At 43.1% G+C, this 24,519-nt stretch overlaps 1 protein-coding gene across 1 annotated transcript in view; it reads right to left on the reverse strand.

The window, feature by feature from the left end:
* LOC137623353 (TBC1 domain family member 25) overlaps window positions 1-24,519 on the reverse strand; it is an 89,725-nt gene that overhangs the window by 36,166 nt on the left and 29,040 nt on the right. The window contains exon 4 of the mRNA XM_068354186.1: window positions 23,061-23,214. Within this exon, the coding sequence (XP_068210287.1) occupies window positions 23,061-23,214 (154 nt within the window). The remainder of the gene's footprint in view (window positions 1-23,060; window positions 23,215-24,519) is intronic.

Consider the following 24,519-nt stretch of genomic DNA (forward strand, 5'->3'; position numbering starts at 1 on the left):
AACCCAATGACTGCATTCGGGTTGTGAACTTTAACTTCGTACGTCTGGCATAGGTCTGGACTTAACGTTTAAGAGGTCTTGAGACCTGAGACCAGCGTTACTCTGCCTTTATTTTCTCCCCTAATCTCTTCTGCAGACGAGCAAAATAAGGGCTCAATCGTCTGCGGGTGGGAGTGACGGTCTCGGTAAGACACGCCCACAACCACCGAGAATACTTCTGTGCGCCGATCAAGGCCTGCTGAACCCTTATGCCCTTCGACATTGCTTCTCCCCTGGGCTTGGGAGCTTGCAAGAGGTCCCGGACTGGGAGGACGACTGGCGCGCACAAAAGTACCCTCACGCACTAATCACTTATCACTTTGATTTCTGTTTGCACTTATTTCACTGAACTCGAAACTTTAAGTGGTTTGTACCTGAAATACGCAATTCTATCCTTTCTCAAAGTTAGTAATTGCGAAAACAGAATTACAATGTAACAGAAAAATCTAATGAAAGATAATTCAGTGGTTGGAAAGAGACTAAACACTAGATCACTCTAGAAACGTTTAGTTTCTTCCCCTAAAGAGACTAGGGAGAAGAGCAAAAACGATAACGACGTTACTCGTACGCCTGGCAGGCTTGAATGAAACGTTTATCCTCTTTCTCCCTCCGTCTCTATCTCTCTCTCTCTCTCTCTCTCTCTCTTGACTTAGAACCTGAGAGAAGAGCCCAATCATATATATCGTTAAAACATATTATTGTTAAAGGAAAAAACTGAAAAGTTCCTTTATTAGGATCAAAACCATTAAGTTAAGAAAGAAAGAACAAAACGCTAGACACGGTTACTCTTACTGCAACGTGAAACCGTGAACATTCTTTCTCTATCGTAACGATAGAGTGCAAGTTGAACGTTCTGAACGTCAACAACTGCAGAGACAAAACAAAACGTTAGTTCAACTTTGAAAACAGTACGAGACTGTCAAAGAAAATCTTTCAAACTCTGTGGTGGAAATAGCATAATATGTTAACAGGTAAAACCGAAATGACGGGCTCAAAGTTTATTAACTTCGGTAAAAGACCGCCTACTATTAGGAAGGTCGAATATAAACAAATATAAAAATTAATTTTAATGAGTTTATAATAAAAGGAAGTTAATCGAAGAGGCCTATAAGAGGCGGAGAGATATAAAATAAATCTATAACTTTTCTAAGCAAAATTAAGAAAGAGAGTCTATACTCTCTTAGACACCAACACTTCCGTCTAAGGGAAGGGTCGGCCATTGAAAGGTGAACGAGAGTTCATACTCTCTCGTCACCATAATTAATCAAATCAATTCCAAAAGCTAACTAAGCCAATATAGAAGTTTCCAGTAAAGCGACAGCCGAAATCAAAGAGAAATACTTCACCAAAGTCGTGAAAATACTCCAAGAACATAAGCGCATCCCAGAACGTCTTGCCGGAAGCACGACAGAGGAATAATTGAGGAGGTGTCAACAAGAAGTACTTGAGTACCTGGCCACAGGTGGCGCTGGTAATTACACCCCCTTCTAGTATTGTGATAGCTGGCGTATCCCTCCATAGAATTCTGTCGGGCAACGGAGTTGACAGCTACATGATTATCGGGTAAGTTTAATATTGAAAAAATAATAATAATAATAATAATAATAATAATAATAATAATAATAATAATAATTGGGATAAGCTAAAGTTAAAGAATTTGGACAGCTATGTAAAAAGGAATCCAAGAGAGATAGTCAAGGGCAGTACAAGGCAAAACGTATGTAGTAAACACATTGTCTGTAGTTGTAAGGCGAGATTCAAGGAAAAAAAGGGAGCTACAGAAGGAACAAAGCCTATTGCCATAATTTTTTCAGCTGTTTTTGGTATGAAATAGCAATGACCTGATATTTAAAATTTGCAATATGTTATTTTTATTACTAAAATAAATTTTTGAATATACTTACCCGATGATCATGTAGCTGTCAACTCTGTTGCCCGACAGAAATCTACGGTCGGGATACGCCAGCGATCGCTATACAGGTGGGGGTGTACACAACAGCGCCATCTGTGGTCAGGTACTCCAGTACTTCTTGTCAACAAGACCTCAATTTTCTCCTCGGTCCACTGGTTCTCTATGGGGAGGAAGGGCGGGTCATTTAAATCATGATCATCGGGTAAGTATATTCAAAAATTTATTTTAGTAATAAAAATAACATTTTTCAATATTAAACTTACCCGATGATCATGTAGCTGATTCACACCCAGGGTGGTGGGTGGAGACCAGTATACATGTTAACAAAGAAGCTAAGTATCCCGTATTTCATTTTTATTAGTTATTCAAAAATAACAATAAAAAATAAATAAGTACCTGGTAAGGAAGTCGACTTGAACCATTACTCTGCCTTTAATAAGTACGTCTTCCTTACTGAGCGTAGCGGTCCTCTTAGGATGCTGAACGACTCTTAGGTGGCTAAAGTATAAAGGGCTGCAACCCATACTAAAGGACCTCATCACAACCTTTAACCTCGGCGCTTCTCAAGAAAGAATTGACCACCCGCCAAATCAACAAGGATGTGGAAGGCTTCTTAGCCGACCGTACAACCCATAAAAAGTATTCAAGAGAAAGGTTAAAAAGGTTATGGGATTATGGGAATGTAGTGGCTGAGCCCCCACCTACTACTGCATTCGTTGCTACGAATGGTCCCAGGGTGTAGCAGTTCTCGTAAAGAGACTGGACATCTTTGAGATAGAATGATGCGAACACTGACTTGCTTCTCCAATAGGTTGCATCCATAACACTCTGCAGAGAACGGTTCTGTTTGAAGGCCACTGAAGTAGCCACAGCTCTCACTTCATGTGTCCTTACCTTCAGCAAAGCAAGGTCTTCTTCCTTCAGATGAGAATGTGCTTCCCTAATCAGAAGCCTGATTTAGTAAGAAACTGAGTTCTTAGACATTGGAAGAGAAGGCTTCTTGATAGCACACCAAAAGGCTTCCGATTGTCCTCGTAAAGGTTATGACCTTTTTAGATAGTACCTAAGAGCTCTAACTGGGCAAAGTACTCTCTCCAGTTCGTTCCCCACCAAGTTGGACAGGCTTGGGATCTCGAACGACTTAGGCCAAGGACGTGAAGGAAGCTCGTTTTAGCAAAAAACCGAGCTGCAAGGAACATGTAGCCGTTTCAGATGTGAAAACTATGTTCCTGCTGAAGGCGTGGATCTCACTTACTCTTTTAGCTGTTGCCAAGCACACGAGGAAAAGAGTTTTTAATGTGAGGTCCTTAAAAGAGGCTGATTGGAGAGGTTCAAATCTTGATGACATAAGGAACCTTAGGACCACGTCTAGATTCCAGCCTGGAGTGGACAACCGACGTTCCTTTGAGGTCTCAAAAGACCTAAGGAGGTCCTGTAGATCTTTGTTGGTGGAAAGATCCAAGCCTCTGTGGCGGAAAATCACTGCCAACATACTTCTGTAACCCTTGATCGTAGGAGCTGAAAGGGATCTTACGTTCCTTAGATGTAACAGGAAGTCAGCAATCTGGGTTACAGTGGTACTGGTTGAGGAAACTGCATTGGCCTTGTACCAGCTTCGGAAGACTTCCCATTTAGACTGATAGACTCTGAGAGAGGATGTCCTCCTTGCTCTAGCAATCGCTCTGGCTGCCTCCTTCGAAAAGCCTCTAGCTCTTGAGAGTCTTTCGATAGTCTGAAGGCAGTCAGACGAAGAGCGTGGAGGTTTGGGTGTACCTTCTTTACGTGAGGTTGACGTAGAAGGTCCACTCCTAGAGGAAGAGTCCTGGGAATGTCGACCAGCCATTGCAGTACCTCTATGAACCATTCTCTCGCGGGCCAGAGGGGAGCAACCAACGTCAGCCGTGTCCCTTAGCGAGAGGCGAACTTCTGAAGTACCCTGTTGACAATCTTGAACGGCGGGAATGCATACAGGTCGAGATGGGACCAATCCAGCAGAAAAGCATCCACGTGAACTGCTGCTGGGTCTGGAATCGGAGAACAATACAACGGGAGCCTCTAGGATATCGAGGTAGCGAACAGATCTATGGTTGGCTGACCCCACAGGGCCCAAAGTCTGCTGCAAACATTCTTGTGAAGGGTCCACTCTGTGGGGATGACCTGACCCTTCCGGCTGAGGCGATCTGCCATGACATTCATATCGCCCTGAATGAACCTCGTTACCAGCGTGAGCTTTCGATCTTTTGACCAGATGAGGAGGTCCCTTGCGATCTAGAACAACTTCCTCGAATGAGTCCCTCCCTGCTTGGAGATGTAAGCCAAGGCTGTGGTGTTGTCGGAGTCCACCTCCACCACCTTGTTAAGCTGGAGGGACTTGAAGTTTATCAAGGCCAGATGAACCGCCAACAGCTCCTTGCAATTGATGTGAAGTGTCCTTTGCTCCTGATTCCATGTTCCCAAGCATTCCTGTCCGTCCAAAGTCGCACCCCAGCCCGTGTCTGATGCGTCCGAGAAGAGACGGCGGTCTGGTTTCTGAACAGCCAAAGGTAGACCTTCCTTGAGAAGAAAGCTGTTCTTTCACCACGTTAGAGTAGACCTCATCTCTTCGGAAACAGGAACTGAGACCGTCTCTAGCGTCATGTCCTTTATCCAGTGAGCAGCTAGATGATACTGAAGGGGGCGGAGGTGGAGTCTCCCTAACTCGATGAACAGGGCAAGCGATGAAAGTGTCCCTGTTAGACTCATCCACTACCTGACTGAGCATCGGTTCCTTCTCAGCATGCTCTGGATGCATTCTAGGGCTTGGTAGATCCTTGGGGCCGACGGAAAAGCCCGAAAAGCTCGACTCTGAAGCTCCATACCCAGGTAGACAATGGTCTGGGATGGGACGAGCTGGGACTCCTCTAAATTGACCAGGAGGCCCAGTTCCTTGGTCAGATCCATAGTCCATCTGAGATTCTCCAGACAGCGACGACTTGTGGGAGCTCTTAAAAGCCAGTCGTCTGACGGAGCCGGACACAAGATCATGGTACTGCTGCACAGTCTGTGAACTGTCAACCATGGGGAAGCGAGGAAGTACAGCGACAACCCGAAACTGTCTAGACTGTCTGGGTAGTACAGACAACTCCTTATCGGGTTGCTGAGGTTGCCGCACTGCGTCACAACAAGTCACCTCTGCTGGTTGTTGAACGTCTTCCCAGTGACACACTGACTCCATAAACAAAAATCCTCTAACAAGGACTAAGCTTGGACTGCATGTCTTGCAACAAAGCTCAAGGTCTATGGGAGCAGGTGTGGCAACAGACGGGGTTAGCGACTGAAGCGGAACCATTACCCTCCCTGGAAGCATGTTATGCTTAAATAAAAGTCCATAGGAGGCTAAGCAGCTTAAGGCTCCTCTCCAAATGACAGAGTCCTCAAGGGAATAACAGAAGGAGGGAGAATAGCACTTTCTCATCTACAGGAACCATATCCGAGAAAAGCTAAGTTCTCTCAGTGAGGGTTTCACTGGTGCAAAAGCAGCAGACCAGAAGGCAACGTTATGAAACTGCTTGACCGTCTTGTGAGTTGGCAACAACCAAAGATGTGTGATTGAGGAGCATGCGGTAAGGTATGCAGAGCATGCTGTAAGGAATGCAGAGCATGCTGTAAGGTATGCAGAGCATGCTGTATGCAGAGCATGCTGTAAGGAATGCAGAGCATGTTGTATGCTGTAAGGTATGCAGAGCATGCTGTATGTAGAGCATGCTGTAAGGTATGCAGAGCATGTTGCATGGCATGCGGCTTATGCTGCATGGGATGAGGCTCATGCTGCATGGGATGAGGCTCATGCTGCATGGTATGAGGCTCATGCTGGTTTGAGGAGGATGCCGCATAGCATGAGGCTCCTGCCTCATGGGTTGAGGAGGTTGCCACATAGCATGAGGCTCCTGCCTCATGGGTTGAGGAGGATGCCGCATAGCATGAGGCTCCTGCCTCATGGGTTGAGGAGGATGCCGCATTTGAGGAGGTTGCCGCATAGCATGAGGCTCCTGCCTCATGGGTTGAGGAGGATGCCGCATAGCATGAGGCTCCTCATAGCAAGAGGCTCCTGCCTCATGGGTTGAGGAGGATGCCGCATAGCATGAGGCTCCTGCCTCATGGGTTGAGGAGGATGCCGCATAGCATGAGGCTCCTGCCTCATGGGTTGAGGAGGTTGCCGCATAGCATGAGGCTCCTGCCTCACATGAGACTCCTGCCTCATGGGTTGAGGAGGATGCCGCATAGCATGAGGCTCCTGCCTCATGGGTTGAGGAGGTTGCCGCATAGCATGAGGCTCCTCATAGTGCTGGAACCCGGCAACTCCCGATGCGGCAGCTCACGCATGAAAGCAGGAGGCGCAGCAAGAACATGCGTCTGGCAGGGTGGACTGCGCATCGGAGGTGGAGCTCTCACAGGTGGAGGGTGGGAGCAGGCAGCCGCAGTATCTGCTGAGCGCACAACCTCGGCGGGTTGTAGGTTAACAGGCTGCATTGTCAACCTTCCAGCATGATACTCCTGTATGAAGGAGCAAGCTGAGACTGTATATTCTGCAGCATGGACCACTAGGGTCTATGAAAGACAACAACAAACGGAGCTACTGTCCGTTGTGACTGAGGGTCTAAAACAGCTGGTGCGGCAACAGACGGAGTTACTGCCTGTTGCGGTACCACCTTGCCTCTCTGGGAGGTGTGCAGTTGTCGTACTGCAGCAAGTCCGAACTGACCCAGTGGCTACACCTTGGCCGTTGGACTTGCGCGGAAGGGACCGACTTGCACTTAAAAGCTGCAAGATTTGGTCCATGGTTTCTGCGAGAAACCTCTTCCGCAGACGAGGAATAAATGGGCTCTCTCGTCTTTGTGTGGGTGGGGTGATCACGTCTGCAACGTGAGTGGATACACCCGAAACCACGGAGGGAAACGTCTGTTCGTCGATCAAGGCCTGATGAACCCATAAGTCCTTCGACATTACTTCTCCCCTGGGCTTGGGAGCTTGTAAGAGGTCCCAGACTAGGCGAACAACTGGCACGAACAGACGAACCCTCGAACGCAACACTGTAACACTTTGCGCTTATCACTTTATCACTTTTGATTTTCTGTTTGCACTTATTTCACTGAACTCGAAACTTTAAGTGGTTTGTACCTGAAACACGCAATCCTATCCTTCATTAAAAGTTAGTAATTGCGAAAACAGTATTACAATGTAACAGAAAAACATAATGAAAGATAAATAATTCAGTGGCTGGAAAAGAGACTAAACACTAGATCAAATAAACTACGTTTAAAATCTCTCACCGCATAAAGACTGGGAACAAGAATAAAACTCTAGAAACGTTTTACCTTCTTCCCCTAAAGAGACTAGGGAGAAGAGCAAAAACGATAACAACGTTACCCGCTTGAACGAAACGTTTATCCTCCTCTCTCTCCCTCCGTCTCTATCTCTCTCTCTCTCTCTCTTGACTTAGAACCTGAGAGAAGAGCCCAATTATATATCTCGTTAAAACATATTATTTGTTAAAGGAAAAAACTGAAAGATTTCCCAAATAAAAAGTTCCTTTATTAGAATTAAAACCATTTAAGCTAAGAAAGAATGAACAAAACGCTAGAATCGGTTTACTCTTACTGCAACGTGAAACCGTGAATACTCTCTCTCTATCGTAACGATAGAGCGCAAGTTGAACGTTCTGAACGTCAACAACTGCGGAGACAAAACAAAACGTTAGTTCAACTTTGAAAAACAGTGCGAGACTATCAAAGAAATTCTTTCAAAAACATTAAAATTAAAATAGCATAAAATCTTAACAGGAAAAACGAAATGACGGGCTCAATGTTAATTAACTTCGGTTCCAAGTAATGACCGCCTACTATTAGGAAAGGTCGCATATAAACAAACATAAAAATTAATTTTTATAAGTTTATAATAAAAGGAAGTTAATCGAAGAGGCCTATAAAAGGCGGAGAGAAATAAAATAAATCTATAACTTTGTTAAGCAAAATTAAGAAAGAGAGTCTATACTCTCTTCGACACCAACACTTCCGTCTAAGGGAAGGGTCGGCCATTTAAAAGTGAAAGAGAGTTCATACTCTCTTCGTCACCATAATTAAATCAAATTAATTCCAAAAGCTAGCTAAGCTAATGATAAAGCTTCCTGAATAGCGAAAGCTAAACTCTAGAGCAAATACATCACCAAATCGTGAACAATAACTCCAGAATCAACAGCGTATCCAAGTACAGTAGGTCTAGCCGGTGGCACGACAGAGGAAAAATTGAGGTCTTGTTGACAAGAAGTACTGGAGTACCTGACCACAGATGGCGCTGTTGTGTACACCCCCACCTGTATAGCGATCGCTGGCGTATCCCGACCGTAGATTTCTGTCGGGCAACAGAGTTGACAGCTACATGATCATCGGGTAAGTTTAATATTGAAAAATCAATATTTACTTGGTATTCATGAGTTATTCATTATTTAAGTTTTTCACTGAGATGAAAAATAAATTGCCAAGACATATGTAAGATCCCTTGTTGTGGCTAGAAAGAGGCACTGGTAAATAGTGCAGTAGTATAAACAGTTTCCTCTTCCAGTTACCACGATCTTGATTTCTCATACTTGCTATTTTTGGGCTCCTAACTTCTCTATCATGTCAACACATAATAGGATATTAATTAAGTCACAGATACTCATCGTGTTTTACATCATGCTTCAAATAATTTTCGTAGACTTTGGAATACAGGCTACCTACTAGCAGCTCCCTTACCTTACGAGTTTTGAATTTAAAATTTTGTTTTTGTATTAGAATTTAAAACATGATTAGGAGGGTATGCATTCCCGTTTTTTAAATGAGCTTATGTAACAAATGCGCTGTGGCTCCGTTTTTGTTAAGATGCAAAAAAAAAAAAAAAAAAAAACCATTACCTAAGTACTGGATGTAGGGGTTAACAATGTGTTTTTAAACTCTGGTGGACAGAATATTTTGTATAATCTAATTAACTTATAGTAGAGATCAATTAGTGAATAAACGATCTCAGGAGCATAATAAGCATAGGAGTAAATAAGAATGTAGAAGAAAAGTCAGTCAGTACAGACATGCAGTTAAGAACAAAAGTCCACCACTTTGTCTATGCTTGCAGTGTCCAAGCTCAGTAGGAGATACTACTTAACTTTAGGAAATTAATAGGCTTAAATAACAATTTGATATGTTTTAATGTTTCTGATTCCATTTCTAAAATCTTGTTAACCAGTACCGCATCTACCTCTTTGCCCATTCCCCACACTAATCTATTTTACATTATACATAGGGCAAACACTTGGATAAAGTTCCTTTTGGTAATTTTCAGTACTATAATAGTTTAGCTGTAGTTGATCTTCTGTGGCTCAGTCCGAGCACAATAGAAAATCGAACTCTTCCTCACAAGCTTCAGATACTACTGTGTCCCATCTTTGTCTATGGACAAAGGCATGTGTCAGAGGTTCAAGAAAAATTGCGAAGGCTTCCGCTTTACGGAACTCCGTTTCTACCCATACAATTCAAATCCGAGATAAATGAGCAAGTCAGAACTTCAGATGCATTATCCACTCTTGTGAATTCCATTTCTGAGCAAAGTGCACATGATCAACCTTTATGAACCTTTACTAATAATGATTATTGTATCGCCTTTCTCTTCAGAAATAAATGACCAAGATATGTTCAAAACACTACACAAGATCAGCACATAAAAGTTTTTGTACAGATTTTTTCAATGATAAACGAGCATATTTATGGTTTAATATTCTAGTACAGTATATTCAAAAACTTCATATAAGTAGATTCCAAAGCTCCTGATTTGATTATCTACTATGGAACTATTAATATATTACCATTATAAAAAAATTTACACTGAAAACTTACTTACTTAACTGCAGCCACTAAACTGGAAGCCAATGGAAAAACTTTTAAACTGAGTGCCATCACAACCACTTAGTAGGGTAGACAGCAGTAAAGTTGTATTTCCAGTAAAGAGAATGTTGGGCCAAAGGCTAAAAGGTTTCTACCATTCCTTCTTACTATTTGGTACCAACAATAATGGTCCAAACAACCACAATCCAAAATAACTCTAAATGAGGATAGTGATTGCTCAAGATAACAAAAACAATTCCTAGTTCATTACTGAAATTTTTAACTATCATGAGACACTAATTTGTAAAATGCTATTCAAATTGTTCACTTCCTTAAACAAGTGGGAAACATCTTAAAAGGAAAGAGAATCGCTTGAAGTCTCACGGAACTTCTTGCAGTCTGCCTTTCTGGGCTTCTTTGACTTCTTCCTTTTCTCCTTTAGAGAGGAATGACCAGAATCAAAAGAGAAAAAGGAAGGGAAGTAGGATTATATCTTCACACAATGGTATATCCTTATTATCAATCACCTAGTTGTCGTCGTTCAGTCCAGAAGGATCATTCACCTCGTAAGGGTACAAACAGCGTTACTGTCACACCAGTCTGCCAAGTGAGCAACTCAGTAGTGGATAGAAGGTGAACAGCAATATTTGTTATTTTTATCTCATGATTGCTACCCAATCCCAAATGTACCAGCCTGCATGTGAGCTCTGATGAGGCTGAGCAGGTAGAATGACTATGCCATATCAAGCTTACGATTACTAACCAGCCTCGAAGGTATTGGTCAATGTGTGAGCTCCAAATCAGCAAGAAAAGGCAAGTTCTGATTGGCTTCACTACATACCTACACAAGGAGGTAGCATCGTTCACCTGCAACTGATGAAACAGAGGTGGCTGCAATACCAGGCTCACAATCACTAGCCAACCTTGAAGGTACCAATTGGCGGGTGAGTTCCGTATGGTACATAGCACACACAAGGATAAGGAAAAAATCCTGCATATCACGAAAGGAATGGGAAAGGTGAACGCATATGCTCCGACACTTCCCCAGCCTACAGTGCTCATGTTTGATCTCCGTAGGACCGCTCAGCTTCTCTATGCAGCTAGCTGTAGCATGGAAGTGGATGTCTGAGTAGATCTGTCCTATTTGGGAAAATTTAATACCTTGCAAGAAGAGGCCATAGGTTTATAAACCAATCTCTCAGGGACCAAAATGGAGCTATCAGAATTATTCACAGATTTTGATTCTCAAATCAAGGCAACAAGTGGAAATTCATAGATTTATATTTGACCAATCTTGTAGATAGCATCCAATGCCCAAGCTCGAAGATCTTCAACTCGAGCAATACATGCCCAAATTCTTATTCATTGAAATTGAAAACATATCCAACACCAGTTTTCCTCAGTCTTTCCAAACACACCAAAGGATGAAGAGGCCATTCCATGGTTACCTGATCAACTAAGACAATTCAATTCCTTGGAATGAAATAAGTAAAATGAGATACAGTACTCCTAAGTCGGAAAGAAGAATTTTTGACTTTGTACCTTCCTGTTTCCTGATACAGTATACGTCAAAGCAGCGGTACTGTCCAAATTTTTAGAAATCACCTTTAACTAGATTGTCTAAAAAAAATTGTGCCTTAAAAATACCCAATAATTATGAATAATTTATGTGCATTTGTTCCTGACAGATGATGGATCTTCAGAGTAGCACTCCATTTTGCCAGAGAATTATCACAGGACAGAGACAGATCCGGATACTGTAAGTTGAGACTCACTCCTTGAAGTAGATGCTGATGAGAATCACAATAATGGATAAGTTTCAATTGATTCTTGATAAACAGTAGGATTAGAAAGACAGAATAGAAACTGATTTTGGATCTATCAACATATCACAGAACTAGTTAAGATGTTATTGATAGGGCCTCTTTCTGAGTTTAGCAATAGAAATGAATTACCGCAGAGGCCATTAGTTCCCAAAAGTCAACCCCAAGATAGATAAAAGGTATACAATAACTTTCTGGTCTCAAAGAAGACACTGGATTGTTATTGAGAACTGACCAATTGCCTAGATAAAGAATGAATGTAACTATTCCACTACTGAAGCCATAATTATTATAAAGACTTAACCACTCTGAAACCAAAACATAGGCAACTGAACTGATAAGGCAAAGCTGAGGTACTTCCGTCAACCTGTTGTGGAGGATTGATTTTTGTTTTATTTTTATTCAATTTTTATTTGCCACAAAGAGAGAGAGAGAGAGAGAGAGAGAGAGAGAGGAGAGAGAGAGAGAGAGAGAGAGAGAGAGAGAGAGAGAGAGAGAGAGAGAGAGAGAGAGAGAGAGAGAGAGAGAGAGAGAGAGAGAGATTATTGATTGTTTGTTGTGAGTAAGACTGTTGGTATGAGATTGTTTGTTTATGTTTTTAGTTAGGTTTTGACTTGAGGCAGTTGTGTGTGTGCACGCTGGATTTAGATATTTATTTGATTCGACCAGCGTTAGAAGTGATTGCTTATTTTAGAGCCGTAATTCCTCCTTTTGGAAGTTATTTCTTATGATTGACCAATTGTTGCTGACCCGGATTACGATTATGATTACGATTTGCTTGCTCTGAACGATTTTATTGAAGTTGATGCCATAATGACCCAGCCCGTCTGAAGGAGTTTCTGTTTGGATCACTGATGACAAGGATTACGATGATGAGGATGACTATGATTAACTGACCCCAGTATAGGAAGTGAGTGTGCGGTAGTTTGACTCATGTTCTACTGTTTGCCACTTAATTGACAGTGGGCTGTGAGGGTCTGTTGGGCTTTGTGTGGACGCTGGTGTCCACGTACAATTAATATACTGTATATATATCGCAAACTTGACTGTGATTATTATTTTAGTTTCAAGTGGTTTTTTTTTTGGTACTGTTTGTGAACTGTGTCGGTGTCGGGTTTTGTGAGGGTTTTTGAGTATTGGCGGCGGTGTCTGTGCTCACACATGTATTTACTATATATTTTGTTTTGAAGATTTAGGTTATGGTGATTTGTTTGTCTGTACTTAGTACTAAGGTTTTGTGATTGATATTTTTTTGGTTATTTGAATGTTTTTTTTTTTTTTATTAAGTGATTGTTTTAGTTTTAAGAAATATAGGTTTAAGGTTATGTTTTGTTTTTATGTCCTTTTTGTCCAAGAGTCCTGCTGCTGATAACGTAAGGGGAAAGTTTGTGCTGAGGAGACATTTGTCTATTTAAGAGTGATCAAGGGTGTGGGGGTTGTTATTCCAACATCCCGCCACACTGTGAACCGGAACATGAAAGTAAGCATGAGACAATTTTACTGACAACATCCAATGTCCCTCTCTGAACTCCCTTAGAACTAAGAAGTCTCTACTAAAAACCTAGTTAGAAATAGGAACTTGTTGAGATGAGAAATGCCTAAAGCGAGTCTCCAACCTCCTGAGGTTTTGGAAACCAAACACAGACTATCATAAAACCCTGGAGAAGGATCCAAAACCTTATCGCTCCTGTCAATAATAATGTAGTATTTCATGATGTAAAATCTTGGTATTTTCAGGATTGTGGAGGTACACAGGAAGATATTTTGGTACGATGGATAATGAGGGCTGGATTTTGAAAGACAACTGAAAACACCCCCCATTACTATCACCTGATGGTTTGATAGAAGCAAACTCCAAACCTGATGAAAATACGACAGTTTACCCCTTACATTTTGTGATCTGCTGTTGTTCTGCGTTTGATTGGTCACCTTTTTTCCCTGAAAGACTTTCCTAACAGAGCCTTGAGTTGTTTCTATAATAAATTCTGTCATCACTTCAAGACTTACCTCTACCCCTATAATGATTAGGAAAATGAGATTGATTAGAAAGAGGACCCAAGATATTCCTTTGAATTACCGGGTTGAACATTGATAAAAAAAAAAAAAAAAAGTGGACTATTAGTGTGAGCTGACATTATCATGTATTTTTCACTCTATTAAACTTTTCTACCTAGTAAAGAACAACTTTGATCTCTTTCTTTCAAGTATACAGTTACAATACACCTCTACTAGTTCTGAAGAAGAATCAGATACTGCATGATCTAAACATACAAAATACTATAAAATGTTATTTTTATTAATAAAATAAATTTTTGAATATACTTACCCGATAATCATGTAGCTGTCAACTCCGTTGCCCGACAGAATTCTATGGAGGGATACGCCAGCTATCACAATACTAGAAGGGGGTGTACTTACCAGCGCCACCTGTGGCCAGGTACTATAGTACTTCTTGTTGACACCTCCTCAATTATTCCTCGGTCCACTGGTTCTCTCTGGGGAGGAAAGGGAGGGTCGATTAAATCATGATTATCGGGTAAGTATATTCAAAAATTTATTTTATTAATAAAAATAACATTTTTCAATATTAAACTTACCCGATAATCATGTAGCTGATTCACACCCAGGGAGGTGGGTGAAAACCAGTGTACAAGATTAAAGGATAGCTAAGTATCCCATATTTCATATAACAGTTATCTCAAATAACAATGAAATAATAAGTACCTGGTAAGGAAGTCGAATAGAACCGTTACTCTGCCTCTTTATTTAAAGTTCGTCTTCCTTACTGAGCGCAGCGTTCCTCTTGGAGGCTGAATCAACCCAAAGGTGCCAAAGTACACGGGGTTGCAACCCCTACTAAAGGACCTCTACCAAACCTTTAACCCAGGCGCTTCTCAAGAATGAATAGACCACCCGCCAAATCCAAGGATGCGGAAGGCTTCTTAGCCTACCGTAACAACCATAAAAAACAACAATAAAAGTATTCAAGAGAAAGGTTAAAAAAGGTTATGGGATTAAGGGAATGTAGTGGCTGAGCCCTCACCTACTACTGCACTCGCTGCTACGAATGGTCCCAGGGTGTAGCAGTTCTCGTAAAGAGACTGGACATCTTTCAGATAAAATGATGCAAACACTGACTTGCTCCTCCAATAGGTTGCATCCATTATGCTCTGCAGAGAACGGTTTTTATTAAAGGCCAACGAAGTAGCTACAGCTCTTACTTCGTGGGTCCTTACCTTCAGCAATGCAAGGTCTTCCTCCTTTAAGTGAGAATGTGCTTCTCTGATCAGAAGCCTTATATAGTACGAAAGCCCATTCTTGGACATGGGTCTCGAGGGTTTCTTGATGGCACACCATAAGGCTTCTGACTGTCCTCGAATAGGTTTAGACCTCTTCAGATAATATTTGAGAGCTCTGACAGGGCAAAGAACTCTCTCAAGTTCGTTACCTACCATGTTGGAGAGGCTAGGTATTTCGAACGATCTAGGCCAAGGACGTGAAGGAAGCTCGTTCTTTGCTAGGAATCCAAGCTGAAAAGAACATGTCGCAGATTCGGTTGTGAAACCAATGTTCTTGCTGAAGGCATGAACCTCACTGACTCTCTTAGCTGTTGCAAGGCAAACGAGAAAAGCAGTCTTGAGGGTAAGATCCTTGAAGGAAGCTGACTGGAGAGGTTCGAACCTAGATGTCATAAGGAACCTTAAGACTACGTCTAGATTCCAGCCTGGAGTGGAAAGACGACGTTCTTTAGACGTCTCAAAAGACTTGAGAATGTCTTGAAGGTCCTTGTTGGAAGACAGGTCCAAACCTCTGTGGCGGAGAACTGAGGCCAACATGCTCCTGTATCCTTTAATCGTAGGTGTTGAAAGGGATCTCTCATTCCTAAGATGTAGAAGGAAGTCAGCTATTTGGATCACAGAGGTATTGGTAGAGGATATTGAATTGGCTCTACACCAGCTTCGGAAGACCTCCCACTTAGACTGGTAGACTCTACGAGTGGAAACTCTTCTAGCTCTGGCAATCGCACTGGCTGCCTCCTTCGAAAAGCCTCTAGCTCTAGCGAATCTTTCGACAGTCTGAAGGCAGTCAGCCGAAGAGCGTGGAGGTTTGGGTGCAACCTGTCCACGTGAGGTTGACGTAGAAGGTCCACTCTTAGAGGTAGAGTCCTGGGGAAGTCGACTAGCCATTGAAGTACCTCTGTGTACCATTCTCTTGCAGGCCAAAGGGGAGCAACCAGCGTCAGCCGTGTCCCTTCGTGCGAGACGAATTTCTGCAGAACTTTGTTTATTATCTTGAACGGAGGGAATGCGTACAGGTCGAGATGGGACCAGTTCAGAAGAAAAGCATCCACATGAACCGCTGCAGGGTCTGGAACAGGGGAACAATAAAGCGGAAGTCTCTTGGTTATGGAGGTGGCAAACAGATCTATGGTAGGTTGACCCCACAAGGTCCAAAGTCTGTTGCACACACTCTTGTGGAGGGTCCATTCCGTGGGAATGACCTGATTCCTTCTGCTGAGGCGATCCGCTGAAACATTCATATCGCCCTGGATGAACCTCGTGACCAGAGTGAGGTTTAGACCTCTTGACCAAATGAGGAGGTCCCTTGCGATCTCGTAAAGGCTCCTCGAATGGGTCCCTCCTTGCTTGGAGATGTAAGCCAAGGCTGTGGTGTTGTCTGAATTCACCTCCACCACTTTGCCTAGCAGGAGGGACTTGAAGTTCAGCAGGGCTAGATGAATTGCTAACAGTTCCTTGCAGTTGATGTGGAGTAATCCTTGTTCCTTGTTCCATACTCCTGAGCATTCCCGTCCGTCCAAGGTCGCACCCCAGCCCGAGTCCGATGCATCTGAGAAGAGATGAAGATTGGGGGTCTGGATAGCCAATGATAGACCCTCCTTGAGAAGGAGATTGTGCTTCCACCACAGGAGAGTGGTCTTCATCTCTTGGTTGATAGGGATAGAGACTGCTTCTAGAGTCGAGCCCTTGTCCCAATGAGCAGCAAGATGGAATTGAAGAGGGCGGAGGTGGAGTCTTCCTAGCTCGACAAACAGGGCCAGTGATGAGAGGGTCCCTGTGAGACTCATCCACTGTCTCACTGAGCAATTGCTCCTCTTCAGCATGCTCATGATGCACTCTAGGGCTTGGTTTATCCTGGGGGCCGATGGAAAAGCCCGAAAATCCTGACTCTGAATCTCCATTCCCAGGTACACAATGGATTGGGAGGGAATGAGTTGAGATTTCTCTATATTGACTAATAGACCTAGGTCTCTGATTAAGTCTAAAGTCCAATTGAGGTTCTCCAGACAACGACGACTCGTGGAGGCTCTCAACAGCCAGTCGTCTAGGTAGAGGGAGGCTCTGATGTTCGATAAGTGTAGGAATTTCGCTACATTCCTCATCAGATGAGTAAAGACCATAGGAGCTGTGCTTAGGCCAAAACACAGGGCTTGGAACTGATAGACAACCTTTCCGAAAACGAATCTCAGGAAAGGTTGGGAGTCTGGATGAATGGGAACGTGAAAGTATGCATCTTTCAAGTCCAACGAGACCATCCAGTCCTCCTGTCTGACCGCTGCTAAGACCGACTTGGTCGTCTCCATCGTGAACGTCTGCTTGGTGACATACTCGTTGAGAGAGCTGACGTCCAGCACCGGTCTCCAACCTCCTGTCTTCTTGGCCACAAGAAAGAGACGGTTGTAGAAGCCCGGGGATTGATGGTCCCGGACTATAACCACTGCCTTCTTCTGCACAAGTAGCGACACCTCCTGTTGCAATGCTAGCCTCTTGTCCTCTTCTTTGTAGTTGGGAGAGAGGTTGATGGGCGATGTGGTCAGAGGTGGTTTGAGGCAGAATGGAATCCTGTAACCGAACCTCAGCCAACTGACAGACTGTGCGTCTGCACCTCTCTTCTCCCAGGCTCGCCAGAAGATCTTGAGCCTGGCTCCTACTGTTGTCTGGAGAAACTGAGAGTCAGTTCTTTCCCTTAGATGGCCTGGATCCTTTCCTAGACTTGCTCCTGTGAGAGTCTGGACGGGAGCTTCCTCGGCTGGGGGCTCTACCACGAAAGGGCGGTATGAACCTAGTAGCCGGGGTATCAGCTACTGGGGAGCGATAAGTCTTGGGGACTGAGGTGGCAACCTTAGACTTACGAGCCGAAGAGGCTACAAGATCGTGCGTGTCCTTTTGTATCAGGGCAGCAGACAAGTCCTTAACTAGCTCCTCGGGAAAGAGGAACTTTGAGAGAGGAGCAAAAAGGAGTTGTGACCGTTGGCAAGGTGTAATGCTGGCGGAAAGGAAGGTACACAGTTGTTCCCTTTTCTTCAACACCCCTGATACAAATAACGACGCTAGCTCACCCGATCCATCTCTGATGGCCTTATCCATGCAGGACATTAATAGCATGGCAGAATCTTTGTCCGCAGGAGAGGTTTTCTTGCTGAGGGCCCCCAGGCACCAGTCGAGAAAGTTGAACATTTCAAATGCTCTGAACAACCCTTTCAGTAAATGATCCAGGTCTGAGAAGGTCCAACAAACCTTCGAGCGTCTCATAGCAGTTCTCCGAGGCGAGTCCACCAGACTTGAGAAGTCAGCCTGGGCAGAGGCAGGTACTCCTAAGCCTGGTGCTTCCCCTGTGGCATACCAAACGCTACCTTTCGAAGCGAGCTTCGTTGGAGGGAACATGAAGGAAGTCTTGCCAAGGTGTTGTTTAGACTGCAGCCACTCCCCTAAGATCCTTAAAGCCCTCTTGGAGGATCTAGCTAGGACAAGCTTAGTATAGTTGGACTTAGCTTGTTGTACGCCCAGCGAAAACTCAGATGGTGGAGAGCGGGGAATAGCAGAGACGAAGTGGTCTGGGTAAATCTCCCTGAGTAGAGCCAAGACCTTACGAAAATCAATCGACAGTGGAGAAAGCTTAGATTCGTCCACGTCTGACGAGGGATCAAGGTGTGCCTCCTCATCATCCGACACCTCATCAGCAGAGGGTAGCGAAGCGATCAGACCAGAATGCTGAACCGCAGAGTCAGAACGGGTAGGAACAAGAACAGTGGTTTCCTCTTCCAGTAACTGTTGAGGGAAAACCTGAGGCTCAGACTGCAAAGGCTGAACAACAGATGAAGCAGAAGGCAGGCGCATGGGTGAAGGAGGTTGACTCCTAGCAAGAGAGGTTGAACCCAAGGATTGCACAAGCTGAGCGGAGGACGGAGGCGGAGTAGTCCGTTCCTGTTCCTGTGAGATGAGCGGAGCATGATGAGGTTGAGGCTGCGCAGAACAAGGTAAAGTTCTCGCAAGCTGAGGCTCCTGAGGCGCAAGTCCAGGGTGTAGAGGAGCTTGCCTTGAGGAGGGTTGAGCTCGCTGCAGCGATGGCTGAGCAGACAGACTCACGGAGGGGAGAGGTTGTTGTACCCCAACCGAGAGTTGCACCACTGGTGGAGCAGCAAGGGGAGGCGGAGGAAGAGTGGAATAACTCTCCTGATCCCAAAGCAAGGGTTGCCTTAAAGAAGGCTGAGGCTGAACACCACTGGGAACAGCGAACTCCGAAAGTGGCTCAACATCGTACGCCTGGCAGATGGTGCTGCGACCAGGCGGAGTAAGTGCAGGCGGGGCGAGCACAGGCGGAGCGAGAACAGGCGGAGGGAGTGTAGGCGGAGGAGGTGCAACACTCTCAGCCCGACACTCACGCATCAAGTCCGAAAGCTGAGCTTGCATGGACTGAAGCAGGGTCCACTTGGGATCGGCAGAAACGATAACAGACTGAGGTAAAGTCTTAACAGTCGGGCTCTGTTTTGGCAGAACCTTACTCCTCTTGGGCGGAGTACAGTCGACAGATGACTGAGGCGAGTCAGAGCTGAGCCAATGACTGCAACCTGGCTGAGCACTCGCGGACTGGACTCTACGTTTAAGCGGTCTCGAGACCTGAGACCAACGTTTCTTCCCTGCTAGTTGATCAGCGGACGAGAATAAGACGGGCTCAATCGTCTGCAGGTGGGAGTGACGGTCTAAGGAAGACACGCCCGCAACCACCGAGGATAGTTCTGTGCGCCTAACAAGGCCTGTCGAACCCTTAAGCCCTTCGACATTGCTTCTCCCCTGGGCATGGGAGCTTGCAAGAGGTCCCGGACTGGGAGGACGACTGGCTCGCACAGAAAAATCCTCACGCACCACACTGGCACCACTAGCACTTGGCACTGCACCGACACTAGCACTCGTCACAGCACTGGCACTAATTCCACCCACTGCACTCTTGACCTTCAGTTCTTTAACTTCGGCCATCAGAGACTTATGGTCACTTACCACTGATTCTACTTTATCGCCTAAAGCCTGAATAGCACGCAAAACAACTGACATATCAGGCGGAGGGCACACAGTAGGTTCGGGGGTAGCCACTACAGGGGTAGGAAAAGGTAGGGGATCATGAGGTGAGGAAAACATAGAAGAGTGAGAAGAACTTCTCCTAACTCTACCTCTCTCTAACTTAGATGAATATTTTAAAAGACGGACAAATTCCAATTCCGAAAGTCCGGCGCATTCCTCACATCGATTTTCTAATAGACAGGGCCTGTCCCTACAGTCAGAACAAGCGGTGTGAGGATCTACCGAGGCCTTCGGAATACGCCTATTGCAAGACCTACATCGTCTATGGGAGGGGGCTTGCGAAACGTCAGACATCTTGTTTCAAAGAGTTAGCCAAAGGGTGATCCAAAAACAAGCAAAATTCGTTAACCGTTATATCAGTATTATATAAAAGCTATAGCTAATATAAGAAGGATTCCAGTAAAGCGACAGCCGTTAATCTGAGAGAATACTTCACCAAATATCCGTGAATAAACTCGAAGACCATAAGCGTATCCCAGAACGTCTAGCCGGAAGCACGACAGAGGAATAATTGAGGAGGTGTCAACAACAAATGATTGAGTACCTGGCCACAGGTGGCGCTGGTAAGTACACCCCCTTCTAGTATTGTGATAGCTGGCGTATCCCTCCATAGAATTCTGTCGGGCAACGGAGTTGACAGCTACATGATTATCGGGTAAGTTTAATATTGAAAAATATCCATTGAATTACTCTGAGCTTTAATAGAACTGAACTCAGACTTTAAGGCTAATGAAGAATCATACATAAACTACAGTATAATCAGCAAAAGAATCGATTCCTATGGTTCTAGTTAAACCTTCTGCAATCCCCTTCAAAATTTTTGCAAGAACTAAATATTTCCCAATTTCCAGGCTTTCAGGGAAGGGTATTAACCAAAGAGGAACCCAATGATAAACAATTTCTCATCAACAACCATGTCAAAACTGCTTTAACTTTTTGAGAGGAAATCTAAAGTGGAAAAAAAAGTAAAAGGAGAAAACAGAGCAGAAACTTTAGATCGAGTAGAAATAATTCCTTCTTTCATTAAATTATGAGAATGCAGTTCCCAAGTTATATTCATTAAGATAACAAAAAGGAGTCTCTTGCACTTTTAAATGTAAAGGAAATGCCAGACAAACTGCATGTAGTTGTTCACTAACTTTTGTGTTAACAACAAATCAAACCAAAACTTCCCTTGTTAGGGAAGTTTGCAGGGAAGGGAACATGCTACCTATGTACTATAAGTCACAGACACTTAACAGCACATGATATCCCAAAAGGTGATACAGCGTTAACAGTTGGCTGCACACCAAGCATATTCATTATGCCACCTGTTGCCATAAACAAGTTGGGAGAATCAGGGACATAGGAGCCCCAAAAATTCTATTCCTTTCCAAAAAGAACTTGACATATTAATCCTTTCTTTGAGATAAACTACTTGCCTTCAAGTATTAAAGTGCTAGTATTAAACTGTCCTTCACGTACTTAGCTATTACTGTACTCAAGAACAGAGTTTGAAGGAAGTTTCAATAAATGAATCAACTCTTTGTTCTTTCCTAATTACTTCCAAAAATAAGCTACAGATCCATCATCCAAAGAGGAATGAAAGACTTACCCTCTTTTAAAGCGATTAACATTAACTAACTTGTCCAAAGCAGGTACAAGCTCTGAATAGATAACTGGGAAGACCTGCTCTAAAGAAAGAACATCAGCAGAAGAAGTTTCATGCTCTACATAAGAGGGTGGCATTGCCTTTTCCACTAAAAGAGAAATAAGTTCATACAAAGTATTCAAAACTTCGATGACGCCATGTTCATGAAATGAGATTACGGTATATTATATGTGATTGAAGAGATACACAGTATTACCAAACCTATTGTCTACTACACCATTAAATTCAGATCTAAGATCATCTTTTAAAACCATCATAACCCAATACTTATATACTTTGAATAAATAAACATGACCTACATGGGAAGACATAGCTGAAGGGCAGGCGAGGGGCGTAAGGGAACGGGAAGTTTGAAAAACTGACAAAATAAAAAACATTCTTTCTCTTTTCTCTCATTTTCCTTTCCTATCTTTTGCTCTGGTTTTAGCTAAGTGTAAGTAATCAGACTTGGCTCATCGTACAAGTAAAGAACATGAGAGTCCCAAAACTGCATTTCAAATGAGGGTCCACTTTGACGAGAAGAGACTCGCTGCTGCTGTGTCTATCAGCATGCCCAGATATTTCATCCTGTGCTTGGGTATGTGATTTTACTTCTCCAAATTTAATCATATGTAGATTGCAACAAAAGGATAATATTCGATATCGATCCTTGCCTCTCATAATTTTTTCCTTTGCATTCAGCACAAAATTCAGGTGTTACAAATTTGGAAGACATAACTGTATCATTCCTATCTAGGAAACAAAAGTGAAGTCATATTGCACAAATACATCACTAATACAAAGCACAGACAATTACTTGCTGCCAAGGATACAGTTAAGATAAGAATGAGAAATAAAATTGGCATCAGCTGGGAGAGATCATGTTTACTCATTTGTTCAACTCACCAGTATGTTTCAAGCAAGAAAAATAAAACCTTTTACACACATCTTGGTAAACAAAAATTATTCACTATTTTGGCTAAAGCTCTTTATTTTAGCACGGATAGCACATGAATTCCAGGATGTTTCACCGAGATAAAAACCTTTGCTTTCTTCTTGAAAATACTGCTGGTAAAACAGCAGGTTTGTAAGAGAATATTTGGGAGTTATTGACATTGGAAGATCTTTCTACTTATAAGGATAGAGAAATTTTGTATTATCTTTCTATGTTGATATTTTTTCACAAAACAACTACTGATTGATTGATTGATTATGAGTTATCTGGCATCCTGACAACTAAGGTAATTGATTAGCTTTTACTTTGTATCAAGCAACATTTCTCTAGAGAGTAGCAAGTGCTCTAACAAGACCATTAAGGTTTATGTGTTGGCAAATCTAACAAGATCAAGCTAAAAACAATACCCATCCATTTTAGCTCTGACACCTGCTTACCTTTTCCTTGAAGATTCCCGGTAGCTTTGTCGAGTAACTATTACGTGGTAAATCTGGCAAGGTTAATTTAGGGATGTCTATGTTTGTTACAGCGTCCCAAGTGCCATTGGAAGAAGTTAGTTCTACTTTTACAAGAAGATAAGGATCTGCAGACCTGTAAAAATATTTGTAAAATAAGTCTGATGCTAAATCAAACTAGTCAGTTTCTTATCATAAATATCAAGGTACCAAATATAAAAAAAATTACCCCAAGTTGAACAATTATCATCTGGCATTTTTAGGTTGTAAATGAAAAGTAAATAAAAGTTCTTTTATTTTGTTACAGATAAGTGCTGTGGGAGTCAAAAGACTATTTCCAGCCTCATAATATTTCACCTAGCCTAGAACTCACTTCAAAAGTAAAAAGCAAAAGCTGTCTTGCGTTATTAAGGAAATTTTACTACACAATCACAAATCTTTAAAGTTATTTGTATTTTTTCTAACTCTATAAACCAGAGTCCTTTAATAGTAGTATACTTTCAACAAAGCTGGATACAGCTTCTAAAACTTATAAGAGGTGGTGGTAGTTAGCTGGAGGGTGGTAAAAGGGCTCGCCCACCCGACTGACCATTGAGCTCCAACTTTGACTTCAAACCTAGGACTTGCGAGGTGATTGAGGCGAGAAGTGTATCTTAAAGGATTCAGGTTTACAGTTATGACAAATACATATTTCAAAAATTTATGATTTGTTCCTAGGCAAAAACAAACCTTTGTCCTTTAGTAGGAGATATCCTTCAGAGGGAGGAAGTCCCTATAACCAAACTGGCTGGTTTACTTCCCCCAAGAAATGTCAAAATCACTTTGGTCCTGTACAGGAATGAAAGTGATGACTCTTGCCAACCTACAAACATCCTGGGCAAGAAGATGAGGCAGGTGTTAGGCTAGATCATTACCAGGGACTGGTATATAGTCAAGGAAAACCTTTAATTGTGTGGAGGAAATGTCTGAATGTATGGTCATTAATCAGAAATAGGTTTGCATACATTTAGCCATCCTCCACATCATCTGGGAAGATACTCCTAAACAAAACTTACTGTTAAGAAAAGTTGTTCGATCATGTGACGTATCTGCATCTAGCGTCCGATCCAGCAAATAACGGAGTGACTACTGCACCCCCAAAAAAGGGAAGAAAGCAGAGTTAGAAGGGCCAGCCAATCTTACCTATCATTCTAGACTTATGAGATGTTTCTTGTCCTGTGAAGGAGCTAGGTTGCAACTAACATGGGGATAAGGATAAAGGCAGGTTTACACGGTTAAATGGTTCATCGAACACAGTTCGACAGACAAGTGTTTGAAGTGATGTTCGAACGTGTAAACGGGGTATTTGGTGGTCGAACACGTTTGTCGAACGGTTCGAAGATAGTCTAATCTCGCCTAACTTTTGTGGGCAAGGCTTCATTGTCCACAACCGTTATGCATT

This window comes from Palaemon carinicauda, chromosome 2 (assembly GCF_036898095.1).
Source record: "Palaemon carinicauda isolate YSFRI2023 chromosome 2, ASM3689809v2, whole genome shotgun sequence".
Taxonomy (NCBI): Eukaryota; Metazoa; Arthropoda; class Malacostraca; order Decapoda; family Palaemonidae; genus Palaemon; species Palaemon carinicauda.